Source organism: Chiloscyllium plagiosum, chromosome 15 (assembly GCF_004010195.1).
Source record: "Chiloscyllium plagiosum isolate BGI_BamShark_2017 chromosome 15, ASM401019v2, whole genome shotgun sequence".
Taxonomy (NCBI): Eukaryota; Metazoa; Chordata; class Chondrichthyes; order Orectolobiformes; family Hemiscylliidae; genus Chiloscyllium; species Chiloscyllium plagiosum.
The window spans coordinates 51,150,010-51,174,560 of record NC_057724.1 but is presented as its reverse complement, the minus strand read 5'-3'; the positions used below and the strand labels follow the sequence as shown (position 1 = coordinate 51,174,560).

Below are 24,551 nucleotides of genomic sequence, written 5' to 3'. Positions count from 1 at the left end.
CACAGGAGGGGCTATCAAGATTTAACCCATTACTGTTGTTCCTCAGTAGTTGCTATCTGACATGCTGTGTATCTTCAGCAATCCCGGTTTCTTATAATATGAATTGTGTTTGGCTCTCAAAATGGTGTGGACGAATACTTTGTGCAGTCATACAAAACATCTCTCTTTAAAATTTCAGAGGTGATGCTAACCTTAAATAATTTAGTCAAAGTGATGAAAGGAATGAACTTGCATAAACTCAGAATCCATGTTTTAAAGCACATTACATGCTTTATGAGAATTTCTCACTACCAAGTTGTGGGAGGCCTTTAGAACTGAGATAGCAAGAGTTCAAGGTCTATATATTCCTGTGAGGGTGAAAGGTAAGGTTGATGGGAATAGGGAATTCTGGATGTCAAGAGATATAGAGGCTTTGACCAGAAAAAAGGAGGTATGGGTCAGGTACAGGCAGCTAGGATCAAGAAAATCCCTTGAGGTATACAGCGTTTATAGGAATTTACTAAAGAAGGAAGTCAGGAAGGCAAAAAGGGGACACAAGGTAGCCTTGGCTGATTTGAGAACTTGGGTAAGTTAATGGTCGTATCTTGGGGATAGTCCATTTCACAGTATAGGAGGTGTTGGGTGTATTAGAATGTAGGGAGGTGGATCAATCTTCTGGTCCTGACTAGATATATCCAAGAACACTGTAAGTGGCTATACAAGAAATTGCAGGGGCCCTGGCTGATATTTTTGCATCATCGTTAGCCACAGGTGAGATCCTGGAAGACTGGAGGGTAGTGAATGTTGTGTCCTTATTCAAGAAGGGCTGCACAGAAAAACCTGGGTACTATCGACCAGTATGCCTAATAGATGTGGTAGATAAGTAACTTGAGAAGATTTTGAGAGATAAAATATACGATTAATTTGAAAAGGAATAGTCAGCATAGCTTTGTGTGTGGGAGATGATGCCTCAGAAATTTGTTAGACCTCTTTGATGAAGTGACCAGGAAGGTTGACGAGGACAAGATGGTAGATATAGTCTATTTGGATTTCAGTAAGGCCTTTGATAAGGTTCCACATGGTAGGCTGTTCTGGAAGATTAGATCGAATGGAATCCGAGGGAACTGATAAATTGGATACACAATTAGCATGGTGGTAGGAAGCAGAGGGTAACAGGGGGAGGATGATTGTCAGACTGGAAGGCTGTGACTAGTGGAGTGCCTCAGGGGTCATTGTTGGGTCCATTGCTGCTTATTATCTATACCAATGATTTGGATGAGAATGTACAAAGCATGATTAGTAAGTTTGCTGATGACACTAAAATAGGCGATATCACGAACAATAGGAAGATTATCAGAAATTGCAGCAGGAACTTGATCAGCTGGGGAAGTGGGCTGAGAAATGGCAAATGGACTTTAATATAGATAAGTGAGAGGTGTTGCATTTTGGAAAGTCAAATCAAGATAGGAGTTTCATGAGTAATGGTAGGGCCTTAAGGAATGTAATGGAACAGAGGGACTTTGTGTTCAGGTGCACGGTTCTCTGAAAGCGGAGTCACAGGTACACAGGGCAGTGAAAGTAACATTTGGCCCACTGGTCTTCATCAGTCAGAGCATTGAGTATAGAGGTTGGGAGTTATGTTGCAGGACGTTGTACAGGACGTTGGTGAGGCTGCACTTGGGGTATTGTGAATTGAATTGAATTGAATTTATTGTCACGTGTACCAAGGCACAGTGAAAAGCTTTGTCTTGCGAGTAATTCAGACAGATCACAGAGTTAATTAGCATAGGTAGTAAATAATAGGTAAACAACAGCAAAAGCAAAAACAAAAGTGCAGGTAAATGTTAAGAGTTTGTGAGTTCATTCAGTATTCTGACAACAACAGGGTAGAAACAGTTACAAAACCAGCTGGAGCATGTATTCATACTTCTGCACCTTCTCCCCGATAGTAGAGGTTGTAGAAAAGCATTGCCAGGGTGGGATGGATCTTTGAGAATGCTGGTGGCCTTTCCTTAACAGCGGGCCTGGAAGATGGATTCTATAGATGGGACGTTGGTCTTTGTGATCGTCCAGGCTGAGTTCATCATGCTCTGTAATCGTCTCTGATCTTGAATGGTACAGTTGCCAGACCAGGTAGTGACACATCCAGACAGAATGCTCTCGATGGCGCACCTATAAAAATTGGTAAGGGTATTCGCCATCATGCCAAATTTCCTCAGGTGTCTGAGGAAGAAGAGGTGTTGTTGGGCCTATGTAACCAGTGTGTCCACATGAAGAGTCCAAGAAAGTTTGTTGTGGATGACCACTCCCAGAAGCTTGACATTGTCCACTCATTCCACCTCTGATCTGTTAATGTGTAGGGGGCATGAGTAACATCTCGCTGAAAGTCAGTCATGAGTTCCTTAGTTTTGCTGGAATTGAGAGCTAGGTTGTTCTCAGTGCATCCATTTTCCAAGTCTTCCACCTTCCATCTGTAATCTGTTTCATTGCCATCTGAGATTTGACTGACTATGGTGGTGTCATCAGCAAACTTGTAAATGGCAGTGGTCTGGTATTTGGCAACGCAGTCATGGGTATACAGTGAGTATAGTAGGGGGCTGAATACACAGGGGGGGGGCTCCAGTGTTGAGAGTTAGTGAGGATAAAATATTGTCCTCAAACTTCACTGATTGTGACCTGTGGGTCAGGAAACTAAGGATCCAGTTGCAGTGAGTGGGGCTTAGTCCAAGATCATTAAGTTTAGTAATCAGTTTTGAGGGGATAATAGTGTTGAAGGCTGAACTGTAGTCAATTTGTAGGATTCTTACGTAACTGTTTCTGGTGTCAAGATGTGAAAGGCAAGTGATATTGTATCTGATGTGGATCTATTGGTCCGATAGGCAAATTGGAGTGGGTCAAGAGTAGTGGGGAGGCTGGAGTTGATTAATGCCATGACCAGCCTTTCAAAGCACTTCAAGACCACCAAAGTTAGGGCCACTGGGCGGTAGTCATTGAGACATGCTGCATAGTCTTCTTAGGCACAGGGATAATGTTGTCCCTCTTGAAACAGGCAGGGACAGTGGTCTACTGCAGGGAGAGGTTGAAGATATCCAAGAAGATCTCTGCCAGTTGATCTGCACATGCCCTCAGTGCACGGCCTGGTACTCTGTCTGGTCCCATCGCTTTCCTTGGATTCACACGAAGGAAAACTGATCTGACCTCTGATGCAGTGACTGTTGGGATAGGTTCATCAGGGCTTGTTGGAATAGGTGTTACCTCTCTGCTGAAATTCTGCTCAAAGCGAGCATAGAAGATGTTGAGACGATCTGGGAGGGATGTGTCATCGTCTGCAATTTTGCACTGTGTTGAGCTTTGGTCACCTTGCTACAGGAAGGATGTTATTAAACTGGAAAGAGTGCAGAAGAAATTTACAAGGATGTTGCCAGGATTCAACAGTCTGAGCTAGAGAAAGAGGTGGGACAAGCTATGACCTTTTTCTTTTGAGCTTAGGAGACTGAGACGTACCTTATAGAGGTTTATAAGATCATGAGAGGCATGGATAGGGTGAATGCACTCAGTCTTTTTCCCAGAGTTGGGGAATCGATGTCTAGAGGGCATCAGTTTAAGATTAGAGGGGAGAGAATAAAAGGGAACCTGAGATGCAATGTTTTTGCACAGCAAGTGGTATGCAATTGGAATGAACTGCCAGGGGAAGTGGTTGAGGCGGGTACGTTAACGACATTTAAAAGGTGTTTGGACAAATACATGGAGGGGAAAGGTTTAGAAGGATATAGGCCAAATGCAGGGAAAGCGGGTGAGCATGGAAGGAGATTTTAGTCAGCATTGACCAGTTTTGGCCAAAGGGCCTGTCTCCATGCTGTAGGACTTTATGACTCTATGACTCTTTATGTCACTACAACATAACACCCTGTGACACATCCTGGAAACTACATTCACAACATGCAACGTTTGAATAGAACGTCTCAGAAAAAGTGACAGTGCTCATTTCTGAGCAGGTTTGAGTGATAACAAGTTGCTCACAGCAATATGTCATCTTCACTTGACATATTGCAAGATTTTTCTTCCTCTTCTCAGTTCCCAGGCAAAACAAGATTGGCCTTACTTTCTTTCAAATGACATTTCTGTTTAAGAAGTGTTTAGTGTGCAAATAATTTAAGGACCTTCTTTTTCTATATTTAGAACAAGTTAATGATTTCTGGTAAGTCTGACAACAGACACATTCAAAAATGCAGCCACCCCTCGCCTTTCATAATTCCCAAAAGAAAGCTTCAGTTCTGTATTTAATGATGCTATTTGAGAGAGAATGTTATATCTTTAATGCTGCAGACAATGTTCTATTTGGTTCCTGTCTGTCATGTCATTGTTGGCATTTTCCATCTGAATATTATCTTCAGCTACCATGCAACATTTTCCAATTTAAAGATCCTACCACAGAACTAAAAGCGGCAGCAATAAGAAGTCAAAATTCTATGCTAATGCCATGTAGCACGAGGAGATTTTTGGAAAGCACCTTCCTGAGGTGACCTACATTTTGTACATCTGCAGTAAATGATCAGTTATTGTCACTGCAAAGAAATGATAAATAGTTTACTTCTAAAATAGCACTTTTTGAAGCAGATTAGTAATGGTGGCTGCAACTGTCTGAGTGTAGCCGATTGCTTTCTAATTTCACACTGATTGAATTTAGTGCTTCAAACTACGACACTGAATGAAAATTACTTCATTATACGAATGTACAGCCTTTTCAGTAAAATTATCTGTCAGTTTGCCTTGTAGTCTTCAACAGCCTTAACAGCTTTTAAAAATGAAATATTCATAAATCTGACACATCTGAAATAAGAATGTCGTTTGGCCATTAATCAGTCACCCACAAACGTTTATCACAAAGTTGAGAACAAAACAGTAACTCAATACTTGTTTAACTTTCTATCAACATTAACAGTTAAAGAAAAAGCAAAGTCACTCTAAAACATCATAATTATTAGATGAAGTCAATGATTGAGAAATTCAACCACAGAGGGTCTTTATTTTGTGTGTTTAAATAACTTCCAAAATATCCAACTTTGGGAATTTTGAAGTGTATAGCTAGCTATATTGGTATGCTGAAAATGCAGAGTACAGTGACCTTGCCAACTATAGGATTTTTGCCATTAACTCTTGCCACCAACTCTATGCATCTCTACGGAAACTATCTCAGTCGAAACCAAGCAATTTGCAACCTTGGTTTGTGATGATGCAGTTCGAAGCATAAGTTTGATTTATGACCAAAACTACCTACTTCCACCTTCAAAATGATCACTAGTGTCCAACCCACCTCAGCTTATCTGCTGCTGATACCATTATCAATGCCTTTTTTAAAACTCTGAACTCAACTATCCCAATGCTGTCCTTGCTGCCCTCCCAGTTATTTTGGAATCTGGGGCCATCCTAAACCCAATACAACCCATATCCAGCCCTGATCACACGTCATCTTAGAGTTCACTTAACTATGTGGCTCCCAGATGGAGTCTCCAATAAATTAAGAATTTTCATCCTTCTTTATAAATACTTTGTTTTGACTAATCTCTGCAACCTCTTCCAAAATGTTTCTGTCTCTCTGGTCTGATCTGTTGAGTATCTCTAATTTCAATTACACTCCTTTGCTCCCTCCTAAACTGCTCCCTCCTAAACTGCTATGTTTTGTAAGGCTGTCCCAACACTTAATTTCTCCACCTCAGACCCCTTCCAGGTATATGCATGATTACAGTTTCACAATCTGCAGTGTACAAGTGCATCTCCTAGGTGATGTTGCCATATTTACCAGCACCATTCTATGCATTTAGCCACGTTATGAGACCAGTTAGAATGAGAAAGCAGATGCCCTGAATGTCTCAATAAAGATATCACTAGTTCATTCAGAAAATTCATTAAATAAAGCAGACCCTACTGCATTAAAGTTCAGTTACCACAGAAAGATCATATTGCATTTCTGTGCAAGATACTCAAGAAGCTGTCATGATGCCAGCCCTGTGCCAGTCCAGGGGCAATGATGGCATTGTGAGGCCAAACGAGATCTCTTGCTATATCACACAAAACTCAAACTCACAGTGACTTTGCCCACCCTGAACCAACTATTTTTGCAGTTGCAGTTTGCAGCATGGAATGCAACTTGTGGTGGACACCATCAACACTGGGTTCCACCTAATCATCTGGTAATTCCCATAGCCTCCATGTCCCCTTTCACCTCACACTAACCCAACAGTCCCTTTCCACCCATGCCCCACACCACACTTAACTTTGCCAACAACTGACGTTCCTGTCCCTAAACCCTGACATCACAACTCAAATCTGCTCACCCTGGGTCCTCTATACTCATCCATGCAGGCCAATAACCATCCCTCATGGAGCCCACCACACCTTCTAATGCTGTTGTGTCTTCCCTCTTTGTACCCTGAGCTTTCTCTGTCACTGTTCTTGATCCCACCTTAACTTACACTTCTGCTTGTCCCCCTGCCCCCACACCAATTGTCTTGACTGCCCTACCCCTTTTGGCACTGATCTTGTTTTGCCCTAAAGCAACTTGCTGCTTGCACCATACACAATGCTCAATGCACAGACCCCCAGAATTGCATTCACTCCCAACACCTGATTGACTTTGAAGAGTGAGATATTATTGACCAGATGCCTCACTGCTGTCTTTGCAGTTCTCAAACTGATGATATGCAATTTCCTGATGTCTTGTAATAGTCCGACAAACTAATTATTGCCCAGATTATCAGTGGACAGATCTCCCTGACTAGCCTGAGAAGTTGGCTGACTGTGGCCAATCCCTGGATTGTGTGTGGGCAGTGCCCTTAACTGGCAGTTTGAAGAACCCCTGACTGCCAGTGGGCCTCCATGACTGGATTGAGGACTAGCCTTCACTTACTTTCCAATCTGATTATTTGGTAGATTAAACATGCAGTGTGTTCACCACAATACTGAGAGCCTTTAAGCTCTGCTGAAACACCAATGTACCAACAGGCATGGCATGGCAAGAAATTCAATGCATGGATGCTACAAACCTGCAGTAGATGCTAAGTAAGCAAGCAATACGAGATCAAGCAAGCAGCCTTGAAATGAAGCCCTGTCCAATCAGACCCTGTACACAAAGTGCCCTTAAAGCAGCCATTCAATGCTAGTTGCTGGAGTAAATGGCAGGAGGAGGTTTATAGGACACAAAGGACAAATGCTGTAGTTATTGGAGACCAATCATTTCAATCCACAACATCACTGCAGTGTAGCATGTTTAATCAAACCACCTTCATCTGCTTTTGCATTGATATTTGCACAATGTATAGCATTGCTTATGCCTCCATAGACACTAAGCAGTCCAATAGCCAAGGGAATATATTTAAAGCAGAAAGCTAAGAGGAGAGTTGAGGTGAAAAAATTTTCTCAGGCTGTGATGGGAGTCTGGAACTCACCGCCTGAAATGGTGGTTAAGTCAGAAGCTCTCAAAGCATTTGAACAGCATTTTGTGCAGTCAGGTCCTTGTAGACTATGTGGACATGATGGGCTGAATGGACTGAATGGCATCTTTCAATGCTGTAAACATTTATCAATTTTTAAGCTTATAAACTGAATTGTCCAGTCACATTAACACTGGCAACAACAGGTCACAGGCTGGGAAATCTGTGGCAAATAATTGTGATGATACTGTGGCTTTAAGAGATATAATTTGTCCCTTTGTTATGAAGAACATTTGTGACAGAGGATCTGAGCAGTCTGCTCAAAGTCAGTAAAATAAACAGCTTGTGGTGTCTTGAGTATTTTTAAAGTTGGAATAATTGAAGGAGCATGAATGGTTGGGGTCAATCTCCCAGTGGAGGAGGATTTTTAATTTTAGCTTTTAACAGCTGCTAGGATCTTGAAGCTGGATGTCAAAGCTTTTATTCCTCTTTCTATTACAGCTAAAAGTTCGGGTTCACTTCCTACTGCTAGAATTGTATGTGAGGCAATCTAGTTTACTGAATTTACCTTTGCCAAGGGTGTGTTTATGGGATGTTACTGCATTGGAACAGCTCATTTTTAATAGTTTTTATATATATATACATGCACACACATATATTTTATATATATACATATATTATATATAATATATATTATTTTGTTAAATACTTCGTTAGAGTTACAGTTAAGTCAATTCTTGTATTTTTACCCTGTCTGTGTTTTAACTGTAGTGTAAAAATAAAGTGTGTTTGCTTAAAGTTGAGTAGTTTGACCAATCAAATTGCATCTGACACACAACACCTTACATTTTCCTTTAATGTACGAAACTTTAGGGCTTAGGTTATCTTCACAATACATTATGAAGAGCTTTGGTCTGCTTCATAACAAAAGTAACTTACTGACTCCCAAAGGCTTTCTACCATCTGTAAGGCAAAAGTTAGGAGTGCAATGGAATAATTTCCAATTATCTGGTGAGCACAGCTCCTACACTCAAGAAACTTGACATCTTTGGGAGCAAGGTAGCTCACTTGATTACCACCTTGTTCATAAAAAAAAATCACTCCCTCTACAGAATTGTAGCAGTGTGTACCATCTACAAGATGAATTATAGCTCTCACCAAGGCTCCTTCCAAATCATGACTCTTACTCCTTGAAGGACAAGAGCAGCAGATAAATGGGAGCAGTAACACCCTCAAGGTCCCCCCAAAACCATACACAATTCTGACTTGGAATGATATCACTGTTCCATAATTGTTGCTGGGTAAAATTCCTACAACTCCCTTCTTAACAACACTGTGGATATACCTACTCTGTATGGACTGCAACAGTCCAGGTACCAGCTCACCACCACCTTCTCAAGAGTAATTAAGGTTGATCAATAAGTGCCAGCTGACCCAACAATGCCCAATTCCCATGAATTGGAAGGATAATGTCTGGTCAATCACAGACATTGCTCTCGGCAAATAACTGTGATTGACCAGACATTATCCTTTCTATTTCATGGGACAAATGACCCTTTGGAGATAAGGGTTACTCTGTAACTGGCTGATGATTTTCATACTGTCATAACAGTGAGATCTAGAACAGGAAGAATGAAAGCTACATGACTTCAAGACATGTCATTGTGTAACCAACCAAGATGCTGATGAGGCAATTCAGGTGCCTGGTCTGATTTGTAGGTGCATTCACTATTAGCAGCCAAGATTTCTAGATGATCATGACTTGCTGAGTCTTGCACAACATAACACGACAAAAAGGATTGGAGCAAAAGCGGAGAAAGATGATCATTACTCCATATCTTTGGATTTGCAAGAGTTGAAGGAGTTGGATAAACCCAATGTAGTGAGGATAGCACAGTTCTCAGATTCCAGCGATATTCAGAATAGCGAGTTCCAAGGATGGGCAAGTGAACAAGAATGATTATAAGAAGTATTTGAATTCCCATTTTGATATGCCCATCCTTCATCCTCCAAGTAATCTCCACCCTTATTTCCCTGATATCCAAGTGTTGGAGATTACTTTGATGCAAATTAATGAGATATTGAATGGCTAAATGAGGCTTTCCTCAATTCTGCTTAAGATATCAGTCTGTGTTTGCAGCCAATTGGTAAGAATGAGCATGCACTTGAATGCTAGATGGTTTCAACTTCCATGCAGATGACCACACTTTTCAAGGACAAGGGCATCAGCATGAAGGCCTGTAAATCATGGCACTCCTGCTACAGATGGAGTCTTCCAATCGTTTGCATGGGAGGAGAACTTCACACTGTTCCAGAATAGAATTTATTGAAGATTTTATTGAGATGTTGTATTTGATCCTGAGATAAGATTATGAACTCATATCCACATTATCACCGAGACTACCTATTTCCATAGCTATAACATTGCCTATTACCATCCCTGCCTCAAGTTCTGCTGCTGAGACCCTCATCAATGGCTTTATGAGCTCTCGGTTTGGCTGTAAGCACTTCTGTTTGGCCACCTGCATTCTAAGTTTCACCAATTTGGGCTTTACCAAATCCGTGCTGCTTATGACCTAATATGCATCGTTTCCCTTCACATATCATCCCTGTGCTCACTATCTATATTGGCTCATTTGTTAAGCAACAATTTAACATTAAGTTCTGATTGTTGCTCACAAATCCCTCAAAGTCCTGCCTCATCTTTGTAATTTCCTCCAGCCTTACAGCCAATGTTCTTGCAAATTATTTCCATCTAGGTGCAGAATGACTTCTATTATCTGCACCAACATCAAGGTAATATGCAGAGAAGTGCCACTAGGAGACCCAAAAACATAATTAGTACCTTTTTAAAAAGCCACTGTAGGTATGAAACAAGTAGAAAGAATAACATCCACTCTCACCCCTGCCTTTGAGACTGTTACATGTTGATCCACAAACTGCCAGATTTACTGCATTACTGCATTCAGTTCTAAATGCACTATTGTGGCACTTGAACTCCCAATGCCTAGATTTTAAGTTCAGTACTACCAGTACATTGCAGCTTGTGTTTTATTCATTTCCCAGAAGGAAAGTTAAATGGATAGAGATAGTTCAAGACTAGTATTTTTATTTTCAACAGACAAGCTCAAATAAAAATAAAAAGAGGAAAGAAGTTTTTTGAATCGATTGATAATGTTAAAAAGTTAAGCTTTTTTCAGATTATTCACTGCTTCCTTGACATAAAACCACTTTGGATAATGAGGAAGTAGGTTTGGGTGCTTTATTTTTATCTATTAATTTCCTGTTGTGGGGATCCAACCAATTCTTTCTCATGAGTTAGAATGAGAGCAAACTTCATTTAACCATCAGGTTATGTATGGCTGTGTGACACTTGATAGATTGTTACATACTGCATGTGTCTTTGGGGATGCTTGATTGATGTGTTATCTTTGTGTTCTCGAGAATACAATACATTATTAATAAAGCTCACTTTTAGTACTGCCTGCGTTCATTTTGATTTGACTAGAATCAGTCAGAATGATAGCAATATCTGTTTGAATCATTTTTTTCAAGAAAGGTTTGACTTTTATCTGTTCGTAAACATTGTATATTGTTTTTAAAAAGATCTACCCAGCCTGCTGTGCACGATGTGAAAACTAAATAGCTTCCTTTTTTGAAGCTTGCGTATCAAAGCTTTTGTCGTAAATGTTTTTCAAAAGATGTCAAGCTAAATTGACAGCATGTATATGAATAACAGTAAATTAAATAGAACAGAGGGCAAAAAGTTATAGGTGGGTGGACACTTTGAAATCTCCCCTCCCCTAAGAAAAGTTAATGATGAGCTGACATGCCAACAACAAACCTGCTATTGTGTGCTGCGGGTACACTTTCGCCCCTGACTGTGAGAAATGACACTCTCTGGAGCTGGTGGCTAATCTAATTGAACAGAAGCTCCAGCAGTCCTGGTCGTGCCAAAGCTCCATAGTGGCGATTGTGGGGACTGCAGAAAGGACAACAGAGAAGGTCTGATGAATTGCAGAATAAGGTCAACTCGGGAGCTTTGGGCAACCACTCTTTTGGCATCTTGGATGGGATTTAAAAGATGTCCAAATATGAAAGAATGGCGTACTATCTTCTCAGGTTAGTGATGACGTGGGGTAGTGGGAGAACGATCATCTTTCTTTGTGCCTTTTTAAACACTGCAGAACAAAAGGGAGTCTTGCCCTCATTGTCTGTCTATGGCAACCATTTTATGGCACAGGCAATGCACTATTGGGGTCAATTGTGTTTTTAAGTTCTATTAACCTTTAAATATTTATTTATATTGTTGTTCCGGCTGCTGATTTTGTTGTCACCAACACTGTCTAATATGGGTGTGAGCTCGGGATGGGTGGGAAGGTGTTGTACTGGGCTCCTGAACTATATTACATGTTCACCCCTTTGCCAAATCACATCTGGTGAGAGTATGTAATACCTCACCTAGAGTTACATGAAAATATATATCTCAGTCAATATGTTAGGGTTTCTACAGGATTGAAAGTTTGACTTTTTTGAAAATAATTGATGCATTTGCTTGTATTGTGTTGCAACGTATTAACCTTTCACCCACCATTTTCTGATTCATGAATTATGTCAAAATGCCTCAATTGGCATATAAACACAGACAGAATACTATTTGTGAAATGGGAGTGATTATTCCAAACCCCAAAATGGCTGCCAAAATGGTACACCATGCAGATGGAGGAAAAGACTGTGCATGCATCACTGACATTCCCCAACCCTCCCCGGCACAGTGGTGTCAGCACCTGTGCACATGCAGACAGCATCCACAATGGCTGCTACAGGATGCTGAGTTGGTGATGAGATTGCTGAGTGGGGGGGGGGGGGGGGGGGAGAGCTGGGAATGTTGGGACTAAGTGGGAATTCCCCTCATTAGTGGAGTAGCTCCCGACCACCTAGGAGTCATTCACTACACTGCATCATAGCATCAGGCCCAGCTCAATAAATGGCTTTTCCAACAGTTACAGCTGTTGGGAAAACATGCCGGCAGTGGAAATGATTGAAACAATTAGACTTTCTAACTTATTAACATTTTCTTCCTGGGATCAAAGGAAATGCTCCTCTGGCCCCAGAAGGACAGTACAAACTTCTTCTGTGCTATCACTCCCTTTCATCTGTCACAGAAGTTTGATGTGACTTTTCCTTCAGCCCCTTCCATCTGACATTGTGCTCTCACCCACTGGCCAGCTTTGGCTCCTTGCTGAATTTGGAGCTGGAAACTGTCTGGTAGTTTCTCATTCTTGGACTCATTCTGGTGAGTTCACATTATATACACAGTAATATTGCTCTTATTAGTGAACAATTCTTTGAGTTTTTCATTCTTATGAAATTTCCTATTTCCTTTTCAATTATTCTCAAAACTATTTTCATCCTTGTTTTGTCATCAAACCCTTTTACAATCCAAGATCCAATTTTGTTATCTGGGCCAACATGGCACCTATTGTTACAGTTCACTTGAGAATATATCTTTAAGAAAGTCCTGAGATTTACATATGATAGAACTGAAACCAACATGCCCATTCTAAAATATGAGAGACTTAACAAACAATTCAGGTCTTTTTCAATAGATAATTGCAGTTACATCACACTGTAAACTTTTGCTATAAATTCTGTGTCTTACGATCTTATACTCCACAACCACCTAATGAAGGGGCAGTGTTTCAAAAGCTACTGCTTCCAAATAAATCTGTTGTGTTTCGTGTTATGTGATTTTTAACTTTAAAGATCTAGTTTAACTTATTTTACCCAAATCGATTTTATGGCTTCATAAAATAATTCGGAGCAGAGGCAATTCAGCTTTTTGAAATGCTTTTTGAAGATTACATATCGTTATCAATGTTCTGAAGGTTAAAATTTCCTACTCTGATCATTTTGGGAAGTCAACTTAAGGACTTCACATCTGACATACTCAAAACTGAGTAAAGACTGCATCTTTTTATTTCACTTCATTTTTGATTATGGACTGATTTGGGAAAGGGGCTTTAAAAAATGGTTGTCGAAAGAATTGCTGCAGTTTTAAGAAACAAGTTATTGAAACTTATTGTAAGCAGTCTTTACACAGGTATTTTATTCGAGCTGTGGATAAAACTGTTTGTGGTAGGTGTAGCAGCACCAGGGGTTGTACACAAACGGAGATTTCGTCAGCAACAAGTTATTGATTGATTTGTGAAGTTTTGACCAGTTGTGGATGTTCAAGGCCATCAGCCTGACAACAACTGTCTGATTAGCTCCTGAGTAACTGAACAGCTTATGGGCTTGAGTGAAACAGGCAGAGGCCTTTGGACTGCATAATGGAAAGGTTTTATGTCTAAAGCCGGAAGAAAGACAGTTTATCTTCTTTAACCAATTGCTATAAATTGCTGTTTTTAACCAACAAGTTAGACATTTTGTACTTCATCAAGCTGCCAATCTGTGCCTCCTGTGAAGAACTGAGAGAACCTGAAGGGAAAGATCAGAGAACTGGAAGAACTTGGGAAAACAAAAAGAACACTCCTTTGAATCCTGAGGACAGGTGCTATTGAAGTTTCCCCTCTTTTGTTTGTTTCCTCCATCCACTTGCCTGTATATGTTTGTGGACAGAGGGAGAATTTATAAAGGGGTCAGAGTTTTAACTAATAGAGTTATATATAGACAGTTCATAGTTATTTACTTGTGGTTAAAATCTATATATCTGTAATAAATAGTTATTCTTGTTAAGTACAGAAACCCGGTCCATGTTTTCTGTTAACCTAAATCTTTCCAAAGATAAATTGGTGACATTGTACTTTGATAACTTTTTAAAAATTGTGACTTCTATGGGAGTTGTGGGCCTTGATTTCCTGTGCACTACCTCAGTGAGGCAAGACAACTGCAAAAGTTTAACTGATTTACATGTATGTCATTCAGGAATTTAATGGAAATTAACATAAAGTGTGAGGAGAGGCAGTTTAGATCAAGTCAACAACAGAAGTGTGGCTTTCAGAGGATAGGTTGACAAAGTCCCCAGTTGACCTTCTCAGTCAGAGCATATTTGGCAAGGTGGCAAGAACATGGAACAAAGAGCAGTACAGCACAAGACCAGGCCCTTTAGCCACAAAGAGGTATCAGACTTGTAACTATCTATTATTCCTTACCTGTAGTGAAATGAGTGATGTCCTGAACAGTGCTGATTGGGTTGTTGTTTTTAAATGAATACAGATTAAATGGGAATAGATTGTTGTTCAACTCTTCCCAGAGATTATAATTTGGTGTTGTCCATCGTCCAGACACAACATCATAATCACGACGGCCCAAATGTAAAAGCTTTGTCAGGGGATCATAAAGCCCGCCATGAAAACCGATGATAACTTGAAAATCAGAGTTGGAGTCCTCGTAAATATCTCCGTAGGGTGTGTATTGTATCTGCTTAATTAATTGCCCAGTATTACTGAACACAGCTAAGGGAGTCCCTGTATTATCACAGGTTACGTAAAACTCTTCACCATTGCTGATCTCCATAGCTATGAGATGACCTTGAAGATCGTAGTAGAGAGACGTGATTTCAGAGTTGGTATGGTTATACAAATGAGTGATTCTGGTTGGATGAATCAGATCAGCATAAAAAAACTGCAAGCTCTGCCCAGTGTTTGATTTACTTGCTACACGTCTTCCCAGTCCATCATATCCATACAGCATACTCCAACCTGCAACATTATTGTATGCTCTGTTGAGTAGACCATTGGAGTTGTAGTCAAATATAGTATCACCCCTCTGGTGGAGGAAGCCATCTTCATCCATTTTGTACTCTACTTCTCCGAGCCTGGTAATCCTATCTCGCAGGTCATATCTCAGTGGAGTTAGTTGACCACTATTTTCATAGCTCATCAGGTTAATGTTTCCATTTAAGTCATAGCTGTAGCGCCATTGAGGTTTGTTGTTGATAGAAACAGTTTGCAGTTGTCCATCAGCATCATATTCATATGAGTACTTGGTAAGATTGGTATCAGTCCCCACTCTTATCTCACACACTATCATACGTCCCATGTTGTCATACTGAATAGTCATCCAATATGTAATGGATCTCAGGATCTCAAATTGGACTTCTCTCACTTGGCCATTGGTATTAAATCGCTTGGTGTGTGTCATAACAGTGGTCGTTATAATCTGGTTTAGATCATAATAGATTACACTAAACTTCCCAAATTGCTCTGTCCGCCCTGAAACATCATCATGACGATATAGATCAATGGGCAGAGGAGTTTCATTGATCATTGCTTGCATGCTCGTGATTCGAAGGTTATTATAACTGTAGTCAAAGCGAGCATTGACAAGATTGTCATCACTGAACCTGAAGATCTGTCGAGCAATAAGAGGGCCTGTTTGTCGAAAGCGGACTGTACAGGTAAATCCTTCATGTATCAACTGGATGGTTTTAATGACACCAGCTGCTTCATCGTAAGTGAAGTTGACCTGAGTGGTATCATAAATAATCTCAGAAAACTTGGACAGTTTAGTGTATTTGTAGACTACCATTCGTCCAGTTCCTAAGTACAATGTTTGAAGTAAGCGCCCATCCTCAGTGTAATCCTGTATAATGGAGGCACTGCGGTCAGGTGGACTGTAGATGTTCCTATAATATCCTACAGAGCAAATGGTTTGTAAAGTATGTCGAACCATACTGGGCATGGTGACCGAGAAAAGTCTGTCAATCTGATCGAAGTCAAAAATGTACCTTCGCTGGCTATGCAAAAGAAGTGTCACAGACTGTTGAAAAATAAAACTAAAAGTTATTTAATGGAAATTTCAGATATTCAAAACCAAACAAACCTTGAGACATTTTCGAAGAAGTAAAACAATACTTTTGGTGGAGTTAACCACAAATATGGTGCTATTGTGAACCAGAAATAAGCAATGGGAAACTGTATGGTTTCCAACACATAGCTTTGACATCACCTGAGTTACAAATTGTATGAAATCAGAAACCAATGAAATTCTATGGAATTCCTGAATACATTGGACACAGATTGTAATGAATTTAATTGTTTTCATTGCTATAGGTGTGGGCAAATAACTGCATTTAAGACACATGAGTAGAGTTTGAGCTGGGCATCACAATTCAAGTTTCATCTGGAATGTAAATGGAATTAATTCTCCCTCCACCTCAAGTTGACACTGTACTCTCTATTTGCTCCAATGAAATTCAGCAGAAGCATGTAGAGCAAAAAGTTTCTTTTTGGTCTTTCCAGACTCAACACCAAGCTTGGCAATTTCATATCATAACATTTCCCATCATTTCTTTTGGATAGGACCGAATGGTGATCATTTAACTATTCTGAATTTACACTTCCTCAAATTCAGTTTTTTTGATTATCTACTTGCCCATAACTATCCCGTTTTGCCTTGCATTATTCTCTTTTTTTTGTTTATTTAAGTTCTCCTGCTTTCCATCCTACCATAACCATTCCCTTTTCTTCCTCCCCTTCCCTTCTTTTCACTGCTTCTTTGCTTTTTTCAAACATGCTCCATCTTTGACCTCCCAGTTCTGATGATGACAGATTATTGGCTTGAAACATTAATTTTGTCTCCCTCCAGATGCAGCCTGATTTGTTGAATAATTTTTGGTATTTTCTGATTTTACCAGCATTTGCAATACTTTACATTTGTTTTATACCTCCAAAAAGTAACGCTGCAAAGCAGGTAAATGCAGTTATCTTTCATCAGAATTGGAAGAGGTTACTGATAAACAGCTCATTTGCATAAGCAGAACCAGAGTGAATTGTTTGATGGTGAGGACACAGTGACTAAATAGCAGAAATAATAGAGTGTAAGTCAAAAGAAGTTGATAATTAGATAAGAAGCACAAAAATAACCCTGGATTTTGACACCACCCTTCTTTGTCAAAGTATGTGCCAAAGTGTTTTAGAATCCACATAGTATTTCTGGACTGCTTCTTGTTGAAACACAGGAATACGACAGCTAATTTATGCACAGAAAACTTGCACAGATTTCAATGTGAGATTTCCCAGACAATTTATTTCTGTGATGTAATGATCCTATCCACAAGATACCAAATCCAACAGTGCAATGTTCATATAATACTGCACTGTAATGTTTGCCTTGATTTTTGCACTCAAGGATTTGGACTTGGACTCACTACCTTATAACTGAATATAAGGTAACCGAGTCATGGCCGACAGAAAGGGACAACAGAAACAACTGGAGGAATGAATGGAAAATCGGGCAGTTTTTGTCAGCTAAGGATATTAAGAAATATGGAGCCAAGGCAGAGGTTGTAATTAAGATACAGAAGAGCCATGACCTAACTGGATGGTGAAACAGACTCATGGGCTAAATGGCATCCTCCTGTTTGTGTGTTCCTCTAATACAAGTGAACAGCATTTACAAAAGAACGAAGAGAAGGTGGAAGAGAAAAATTATGCATCCACGAATGATAAAAGGGCGGCTCAGTGGTTAGTACTGCTGCCTCACAGCACTAGGGTCCCAGGTTCAATTCCAGCCTTGGGTTACTGTGCAGAGTTTGCACATTCTACCCGTGTCTGTGTGGGTTTTGTCTAGGTGCTCCGGTTTCCTCCCACAGTCCAAAGATGTGCAGGTCAGGTGAATTGGCCATGCTAAATTGCCCATAGTGTTAGATGCATTAGTCAGAGGGGGATGGGTTACTCTTCAGACTTGCTGGGCTAAAGGGCCTGTTTCCACATTGTAGGGAATCTAATAATCTAAAATAAAAGCAACAAGATAAATTGTAAAGTGTTTAATTGTGGGCGGATGTTAAATGGCAAGCAACAAGAAACATTTTCTTGGCTAGCTGAGGGTACAGGAATATAATGGGAGAACGCTGGACAGAAATACAGGATCCTCACCAACTTGTAGCCTCACCTTATCCATTTCATCGACTTTGGAACAACAGAAACTGCTTTTCGAGCACTAATGTCACATCAAGTGCCATCTAGCCATTAGCATCCACTTCAAGGTGACCAGGGTTGTTGGGAGGCAGCAGTATGTAAGCTGGGCTATAGGTGTTGATGGAAAGGGTGTGGAGAGAACAAGTGAGAGGGTGGGGTTGGGGATGGAATCTGCAGTGCCTGGGGTGGAGCAGAATGCAGGAAGTTTGAATGGAATGAAGAGTGTGGGGTTGGGGGGGTGGGATTTGTTGGTGAGCATTTGGGATGGTCAGCTTTGCCAGCGAATGGACTAAACACAGATCTGTGACGGGAGTGATGGTGATTAGTGCTTGAGCTATGGCTGAGTGTGACAAGTGTTGGAAGTCACAGGGACAGTGAGCTAAGCTGAGGGTGGCGAAGGGTGCTGGAGTGCTTTGTTATGATCGAAAGGGATATGCTCCTGAACAGGCTTTACTTCTGCTAACAATAGCTCCAAATAAATATGGTAAAAATGTGTATAACTAGCAGGCAAACAACCAATCTTACGCACTGGGAGACTTCAGAGGACCATTAGCAAGGGTTAAAAATGTGGTGCTGGAAAAGCCCAGCAGGTCGGGCAGCATGAGAGGAGCAGGAGAATTGACATTTCGTGCATAGGCCCTTCATCAGGAAAGGGTTTCCCAGTGCAGATTAGTGTTTACGTTGGTTCCCCAGTAGTTCTGATCAATTATGCGTCTCAACACCAAGAAACCACTTAGTGTTTGTTTTTTCTGGGACAGGAAATCTGGACCATAATGTCTAAGGTGTGGTGCCCAGAACTTCAGATGTGGTCTAACCAGAATTTTATTTAACAGTAGCAGAACATCCTCTTCATTATAATCTAGCTCAAAGGCCCACTGAAATTTCATTAACCCTCCATAATGACACTGTAGCTGACTTCTTTAGTTTACAGATCTATTTACATGCATCCCTAAATTGCCTGGATCTACTCTGTTCCTAGATTATCATCATTTAAAAAAAAACACATAAATCCTTTTCTCATCCAAAATCGAGGACCTCACATTTATCTGTGCACTGAATTTCACTTACTTTGTCTATCAATGGTTCTTTTTATTTCTTTGTTCCCACTAGCACTGCTTATTGTACCACCAAACTTGGAGTCATTGGCAAACTTGGATCTCTGTCTCTCCATCACATTACTGAACAGAAGAAGCTTCATCACTAAATTGCCTGGTGCAAGACACTTTCCAACAATTTGAACACAATCTTATTACTACTACTTTCTGTCTTTAATTGAGTAACTAATCACCCAACTAGGTCTTTGATTTCAGGTTAACTGTGGGTTTGGTAAAGAGTACACATCTGAAACATGAGTTTCCCTGTTCTACTTCCAGAGTGCTACTTCACCTGCTGAATTTTTTAAGCATTTACTGTTTGATAAGGTTGCAACTGATACAGGCCCCAGATCTCAGGAAGGATGTGTTAGCATTGGTCAGGGTCCAGAGGAGGTTTGCAAGAATGATCCCAGGGATAAAGGGCTTATCATATGAGGAGGGGTTGAGGACTCTAAGTCTGCACTCAATGGAGTTTAGAAGGATGAGGGAGTATCTCATGGAAATTTACAGAATATAGAGAGGCCTCCATAGAGTGGATGTGGAGACGATGTTTCCATTAGTAGGAGAGACTAGTACCCGAGGACATCATCACCTGAGGAGCCTCAGATAAAGGGATAACCCAAAGAACTGAGGTGAGGAGGAATTTCTTCAGCAAGAAGGTGGTTAATCTGTAGAACTCATAGCTGCAGAAGGCTGCGGAGGCTATGTCTTTTAAATAGAGTTAGATAGGTTCTTGATGAGTAAGAGGATCAAGGATTATGGGGTGAAGGCGGGAGGATGGGGTTGAGAAGCATATCAGCCATGATTGAATGGTGGAGCACACTGGATGGACTTAATGGTCTAATTATCCTCCTATATCTTATGGTCTTCTGAGGAAACAGGCAGGCATCCTGCATGCAGATTTTAGGACACGCAAATCTTTAATCCACTAGAAGGTGTTTTATGACAGCGAACAATTTGCTCTCTGATTTTCTCCCTCTCTTTTTCTGATAAAAATATATTACTCATGTCTAGTGCTTTCCCTACTGCTTTAATTGTGTCTGGTAATTTACCTGCTCCATTTCGCGTTTGAACTGGAGTCTACTTCATAAGCTATCTTTGACATTCAATAAAACTGATTGAGCAGAACAGGTCCTTTAAAATGTTGAAACTGCACTTGTCATGTGAATGTACTAATGGAGAAACCATAAAACAGGGCTTTGAGTGATTAATTTGGAAGGCAGGCATGGTAAAATGATAGAGTGATGGTGGTGCAAAGTAGAAGTAAGTGTAAATTGTGAAGATGAATGATCTTATGAGACAAGAAATAAAAGTAAAATTTGGGCCTAAAGGAAATATAAAACTTACAGCAGAGGAGGAGGAAAGCTTAGAAGAGCTGGCAAAGGGAAGGCTCCTGTGGAGTAGGAATATGGTGGAAGAAAGGCAAATAGACCAAGGGGTATGGACCTACTGCCAACTCACTCTGTTTGTCCTTTGTCTTTTCAGCTATTGATACTTGCTGTGCAATTCTAGTGATTAATATTTCTCTTTCAGGTTTTCAGTGCTCAGACGTTTTTCTTTGGTCTTTATTACCTTACTCTGTTAAGCTGAATTGAGGCATATTTGAAAATATAAATCAATCATTTCAATAGTATGAAAGTTTGCTTGTATTGTTGTATGTGTAGATTGGTGTATATGTACATTAGGTAGAATTAAAAATTCATGCATGTTATCTTTAATAAAAATTATACATATGCATTACATTCAGTAAAATGAAATCTATTTTAATTAGCCAAATTTGCATTAACAAATTTTAATGAGAAAAATGAATACATTATCTGTATTATAAAGTGCCAACTTAATTTTTTTGAATTACTAGGAGTATAATTTTTAATTAACTTAAGTTGCCCATGCATTTTAGTATAATTATTGTGTAATTTCTTTCAGCATGATGAATATAACCTCCAGATCTTTGTGCATTTTTCTATTGTGCTGAGAAAATGATACAAACGACCATATATCACAATGCTCTGAACAATGCGTTATCTGTGTCAGAACTCTTTAAGCCAACAAATGCTACAATACTTTTCTTGATGGTTTCACGGGAAAATGCAATTCTCATTGTGGAGCTGAGACAGCAACAATAAAATAAAGCCTGTGATTCAATACTGTTTTGTTGTTTAATTGACTTCTAAACTGGGATAGCTGGGTGTCACTTTTAACTTCTATTTTAATGACACTTGGCCTGCGTATATCTGGAAACATTGAAGAGGCAAACTAAGTCAAGGGTGGTCATTGTACGGTCGCTTTGTTTTTCAAAACTGTGGAGGCATAAATTTCATCCCTGCTTGCACCGGTTTGGTGGGTGACCTGTGCTACAGCTACCTCCAGCAAGGTACACATATACCCTTTTGACCAGGATTCTCTGCCCAACTGCTAGCAGAAGTCTGTGAGTTGATGCAGCCAAATTGACTACTATCTCACCAGGATACATAATTTGGAGCACACTGGCCCAGAAAAATGAAATACCTCTTCACAGTTATTCAGCTGCAAGAGGGGCCTAGCACAAGCATCAATTAAAAGATCACATGTGGCATGGTGGCTCCATGGTTAGCACTCCTATCTCACAGTGCCAGGGACCTGGGTTGGATTGCCCATTTGTGTGGAGTTTGCACATTCTCCCCATGCCTGCATGGATTTCTCCGGATGCTCTGGTTTCCTCTCTCAGTCCAAAAATGTGCAAGTTAAATGAATTGGCCATGCTAAATTGCTCATAGTTCCCATGGATGTGCAGACTAGATGGATTAGCTGTGGGAGATGCAGGGTTACAGGGATAGGGTAAATGGGTGAGGCGCTCTTCAGATGGTTTGTGTGGACTTGATGGGCCGAATGGCCTGCTTTCACACAAAAGGGACTCATAGAACATAGAACAATACAGCACAGACCAGGCTCTTTGACCCTTGATGTTGCACCGACCTGTGAATTATTCTAAGCCCATCACCCTACACTGTCCCAACATCATCCATATGCTTATCCAAGGAATGTTTAAATGTCCCTAATGTGGTTGAGTTAACTATTTTGGCAGGCAGAGCATTCCACGCCCTTACCACTCTCTGAGTGAGGAACCTACCTCTAACATTTGTCTTAAATCTATCACACCTCAATTTGAAGCTATGTCCCCTCGTAAGAGCTGATGTCATCATCCTCGGAAAACGACACTCACTGTCCAACCTATCTAATCCTCTGATCATCTTGTATGTCTCTATTAAATCGCCTCTTAGCCATCTTCTCTCCAATGAGGACAGACTCAAGTCACTCAGCCTTTCCTCATAAGACCTTCGCTTCTGACCAGGCAATGTCCTAGTATATCGCCAATGCATCTTTTCCAATGCTTCCATATCCTTCCTGTAATGTGGCGACCAGAATTGCAGACAATACTCCAAGTGAGGCAGCACTAGCATTTTGTACAGTTGCAGCATGACATCACAGGTCCAGAATTCAATCCCTCTACCAATAAAACCTAACATACTGTATGACTTCTTAACAGCACCATCAACCATGCTGGCAACTTTCAGGGATCTATGTACATGGACACTAAGATTCTCTCTGTACATTCACACTGTCAAGAATCTTTCCATTGACCCAGTATTCTGCCTTCCTGTTATTCTTCCCAAAATGAATCACCTTACATTTATCTGCATTGAACTCCATTTTCCACCTTTCAGCCCAATTCAGCAGATTATCCAAGTCTCCCTGCAACCTGCAACATTCTTTCACACTATCGACCACTCCACTGATTTTAGTATCATCTGCAAACTTACTAACCCATCCACTAATGACCGCATCCAAGTCGTTAATAAAAATGACAAACAGCAATGGTCCCAAAACAGATCCTTGTGGTACACCATTAGTAACTGGACTCCAGGGTGAATATTTTCCATCAAACACCACTCATTGCCTTCTTACAGAAAGCCAGTTTCTAATCCAAACTGCTAAATCACCTTCAATCCCATGCCTCCACATTTTCTCCAGTAGCCTCCCATGTGGAACCTTATCAAAGGCTTTGCTGAAGTCCATGTGCACCACGCCAACTGCCCTAACCTCATCCACATGCTTGGTCACCTTTTCAAAAAAATCAATGAGGTTTGTAAGGCACGACCTGCTCTTGACGAATCCATATTGACTATTTCCAGTCAAATGGTTGCTTGCTAGATGTTTACAAAACCTATCTCTTATAATCCTTTCCAAAACTTTTCCAACAACAGACATAAGGCTCACTGGTCTATAATTCCCTGGGTTATCTCTACTGTCCTTCTTGAACAAAGACACAACATTTGCAATCCTCCAGACTTCTGGTACTAAACCTGTAGACAATTACGGCTCAAAGACCAAGGCCAAAGGCTCAGCCATCTACTTCCTAGCTACCCACAGAATTCTCGGAAAAATCCCAGGGGATTTACCTACTTTCACACCTTCTAGAATTGATAACACCACCTCCTTACTAACCTCAAACCTTTCAAGTCTAATAGCCTGATAGGGCTAATAACACAAAAGGGACTCTATGATACTTCTTTGATAGCAGGCAGCCAAGTTGTACCAAAAGCACTTTTTAATAACTCCTGCTATTGCAAGGTGAATGCAGGAACTCCAGAGGGCCTGTAGTAACTTATAGTTTTGCTAGGGACTGTTGCTGCATCCTCACATTGAGAATGAGGAGTAAAAACTGAATTCAGACATCACTTGATTCCTGACCCTTCCCATTTCTAACTTTCCAGTGTTTGTTGATGGTACTCCACATGGTTGAAGCTCTCTGGGGGATATGAATGAGCCTTAGGTTATAACAACAGTGTCTGGTGATGACACAAAGTGGGAAGGGATGGCCTGAGGTCACACTGTCGAAGGACTAACTTGACAGGCTTCTGGAGGCATAGCTCAAGGGATATACTAATCCTGATACCAATCTCTACAATAATCAAAGAATTACCAGCTTTTAGCTTTACAAACAACTGGTCACAATTACTATTGGGATGCTTATGAGTGATGGTTTCAATAGTTTTCAAAAGACCTTAACTGTGAGAGTTGTACATAGAATTGTGTCCAGGTTTAGATGCGATCCTTGAGTCTAATAATTAAAGTTGAAAAATTTA

The 24,551-nt window shown here is 40.4% G+C and overlaps 1 protein-coding gene across 6 annotated transcripts in view; it reads right to left on the bottom strand.

Moving 5' to 3' along the window:
* tenm1 (teneurin transmembrane protein 1) overlaps positions 1-24,551 on the bottom strand; it is a 2,412,691-nt gene that overhangs the window by 6,763 nt on the left and 2,381,377 nt on the right. For all 6 annotated transcript variants that reach the window (XM_043704862.1, XM_043704861.1, XM_043704865.1 and 3 more), the window contains one exon: positions 14,564-16,172. In XM_043704862.1, coding sequence (XP_043560797.1) covers positions 14,564-16,172 — 1,609 coding nt within the window. The remainder of the gene's footprint in view (positions 1-14,563; positions 16,173-24,551) is intronic.